This window comes from Empidonax traillii, unplaced genomic scaffold (genome assembly GCF_003031625.1).
Source record: "Empidonax traillii isolate 1590-97213 ecotype Southwest subspecies unplaced genomic scaffold, ASM303162v1 scaffold7367:size5037, whole genome shotgun sequence".
Classification (NCBI taxonomy): domain Eukaryota; kingdom Metazoa; phylum Chordata; class Aves; order Passeriformes; family Tyrannidae; genus Empidonax; species Empidonax traillii.
In genome coordinates, this window is record NW_020962560.1 from 1 (window position 1) to 3201 (window position 3201).

The 3201-nt window shown below is 52.8% G+C and overlaps 1 gene segment (V, D, J or C); it reads right to left on the reverse strand.

Moving 5' to 3' along the window:
• Positions 1–1938: 1938 nt before the first annotated feature.
• Positions 1939–2811, reverse strand: LOC114073616 (the record flags this gene model as incomplete). The annotated part of the segment is given in 2 exon segments: positions 1939–2236; positions 2725–2811. Coding segments are annotated over 2 exon segments (385 nt in total), but the record flags the coding sequence as incomplete, so codon positions are not given.
• Positions 2812–3201: the final 390 nt, after the last annotated feature.

A 3201-nucleotide genomic window follows, 5' to 3' on the forward strand; every position in this document is an offset into this window, starting at 1 on the left:
AGGGGGGGGGGGAAGATTTGGGGCCAAAAGGTCGAGATTTGGGTCAAAATTAATTAAAAAAAATAAAAAAATGGGGAAAATGGGGAGATTTCGGGGAGGAACATTCCGGAGGGGGGGTTTTGGGGGGGGGGGGGGGAAATTCGGTCGTTGGTCCCGAAATGGGGCGGGTTTGGCCCCAAATCTCAACCTTTGACCCCAAATCTCGGTCACTGACCCCAAATCTCAACCTTTGACCCCAAATCTGAATCATCGACCCCATATTTGAACCCTTGACCCCAAATCGAAACTCTTGACCCCAAATCTGAACTCTTGACCCCAAATCCCAATCATTGACCCCAAATCCCAACCATTGACCCCAAATCTTGGTCATTGACCACAAATCTCAACTCTTGACCCCAAATATGACCCCCGACCCCAAATTGGAACCCTTGACCCCAAATCTTGGTCATTGACCCCAAATCTCAGCCCTTGACCCCAAATCTCAACCCTTGACCCCAAATCTCAACCTTTGACCCCAAATCGAAACTCTTGACCCCAAATTTCAACCATTGACCCCAAATTTCAACCATTGACCCCAAATTTCAACCACTGACCCCAAATCTCAACCATTGACCCCAAATCTCAACCATTGACCCCAAATCTGAGTCATTGACCCCATATCTGAGCCATTGACCCCAAATCTCAACCATTGACGCCAAATCTGAACTCTTGACCCCAAATTGGAACCCTTGACCCCAAATCTCAACCCTGGACTCCAAAATCTCAACCCTTGACCCCAAATCTCAACAACGACCTCAAATCTATACCTTTGACCCCAAATCTCAACCATCGACCCAAAACCTCAAGAACGACCCCAAATCTCAACCGTTGACCCCCAAACCTCCACCCCGTTCAGCCCCTCCAGCTTCACCTTCGGCAACTACCACATGGCCTGGGCGCGCCAGAGCCCCGGGAAGGGGCTGGAATGGGTCGCTTCGATCAGGAACGATGGTGGTGACACCAGATACGCGCCGTCGGTGAAGGGTCGATTCACCATCGCCAGGGACAACGGGCAGAGCTCGGTGACGCTGCAGATGAACAACCTCAGGGACGAGGATTCCGCCACCTATTTCTGTGCCAAGGAATTCAACGCCGGGGGCTGGGATTATGCCTGTGGTCGAGATTCGGGGTCAGTGGTTGAGATTTGGGAGGTCAACAGTCAATGGTTCACATTTTGGGTCAGTTGGTTGGGATTTGGGGGCAATGGCTGAGATTTGGGGTCAATAGTTGGGATTTGGGGTCAATGGTTGAGATTATGGGTCAATGCCTCACATTTTGGGTCAATTGGTTGAGATTTGGGGTAAATGGTTGAGATTTGGGGTCAATGGTTGGGATTTTGGGTCAATGGTTAAGATTTGGAGTCAGTGGCTCACATTTTGGGTCAATAGATGGAATTTGGGGTCAATGGTTGAGATTTTGGGTCACTGGCAGAGATTTGGGGTCAACAGTTGAGATTTAGAGTCAACGGTTGAGGTTTGGGGTCAACAGTTTGGATTTGGGGTCAGTTACCGAGATTTGGGGTCAATGGCTGAGATTTGGGGTCAATAGTTGGGATTTGGGGTCAATGGTTGAAATTTGGGGTCAATGGTTGAAATTTGGGGTCAATGGCTGAGATTTGGGGTCAAGGGCCCAGATTTGGGGTCAATAGCTGAGATTTGGTGTCAAGGGCTGAGATTTGGGGTCAAGGGTTGAGATTTGGGGTCAATGGTTGACATTTGGGGTCAATGGTTGAAATTTGGGGTCAATGGTTGAAATTTGGGGTCAATGGCTGAGATTTGGGGTCAAGGGCCCAGATTTGGGGTCAATGGGGGTCAATGGCTGAAATTTGGGGTCAAGGGCTGAGATTTGGGGTCAATAGCCCAGATTTGGGGTCAGAGGTTGACATTTGGACCACCCCACCGGCACCGCCCCGGTTGTAGCCGGAATAGACGCTCTTGGCGCAGAAATAGGTGGCGGAATCCTCGTCCCTGAGGTTGTTCATCTGCAGCGTCACCGAGCTCTGCCCGTTGTCCCTGGCGATGCTGAACCGGCCCTTCACCCACGGCGCGTAGGTGGTGAACCCGCCGTCCTTCCTGATGCTGGCGACGAATTCCGGCCCCTTCCCGGGGCTCTGGCGGGCCCAGCCCATGTCGTAGTCGCCGAAGGTGAAGCCGGAGGGGCCGCGGAGATTGGGGGGTCGAGGGTCGAGGTTCGGGGGTTGTGATAGGGATTTGGAGGTCAGAGATGGAGATTTGGGGTCAATGGTTGGGATTTGGGGTCAACAATTGAGATTTGGGGTCAATGGTTGGGATTTGGGGTCAAGGGTTGAGATTTTGGGTCAGTGGTCAAGATGTGGGTCAATGGTTGAGATTTGGGTCAATGGTTGAGATTTGGGGTCAAGGGTGGACATTTGGGACAAAGAGTTGGGGTTTTGGGGTCAAAGGTGGAGAATTTGGGACCAAACCAGCCCAAGGTCGGGAGCGACGAGCGAGAGCTGGGTGTGAAGGGGCGGAGTTTCGGGATTTGGGGAGGTTTGGGGACCCCACAAAGGGGGTCGATGGCATCAGCAGCACCCCAACCAGCAGCACCAGTACCAGCAGCTTTGGCACAGAAATAGGTGGTGGAATCCTCGTCCCTGAGGTTGTTCATCTGCAGCGTCACCGAGCTCTGCCCGTTGTCCCTGGCCATGCTGAACCGGCCCTTCACCGACGGCGCGTATCTGGTGTAACCATCCTTCCAGATCCCAGCGAGCCATTCCAGCCCCTTCCCGGGGCTCTGGCGCACCCAGTACATGGTGTGGCTGCCCAAGGTGGTCGTTGGTCCCGACCTTGGGCCTGGTTTGGCCCCAAATTCCCCACGTTTGGCCCCAAACCCCAACTCTTTGTCCCAAATCTCTGCCCTTGACTCCAAATTCCTTTCATCAACCCTAGAGATCAAACCAAGACCCAAATCCCAACCATTGACCCCAAATGTCAACCATTGACCCCAAATGTCAACCATTGACCCCAAATCTCAACCATTGACCCCAAATCTCAACCATTGACCCCAAATCCCAACCATTGACCCGTATCATGATTCTTGACCCAAATCTCAACCATTGACCCCCAATCTCTGCCCCGTTCAGCCCCTGTGGCTCCTCTGCCGCCCCTCCGGCTTCACCTTCGGCGACTACACCATGTACTG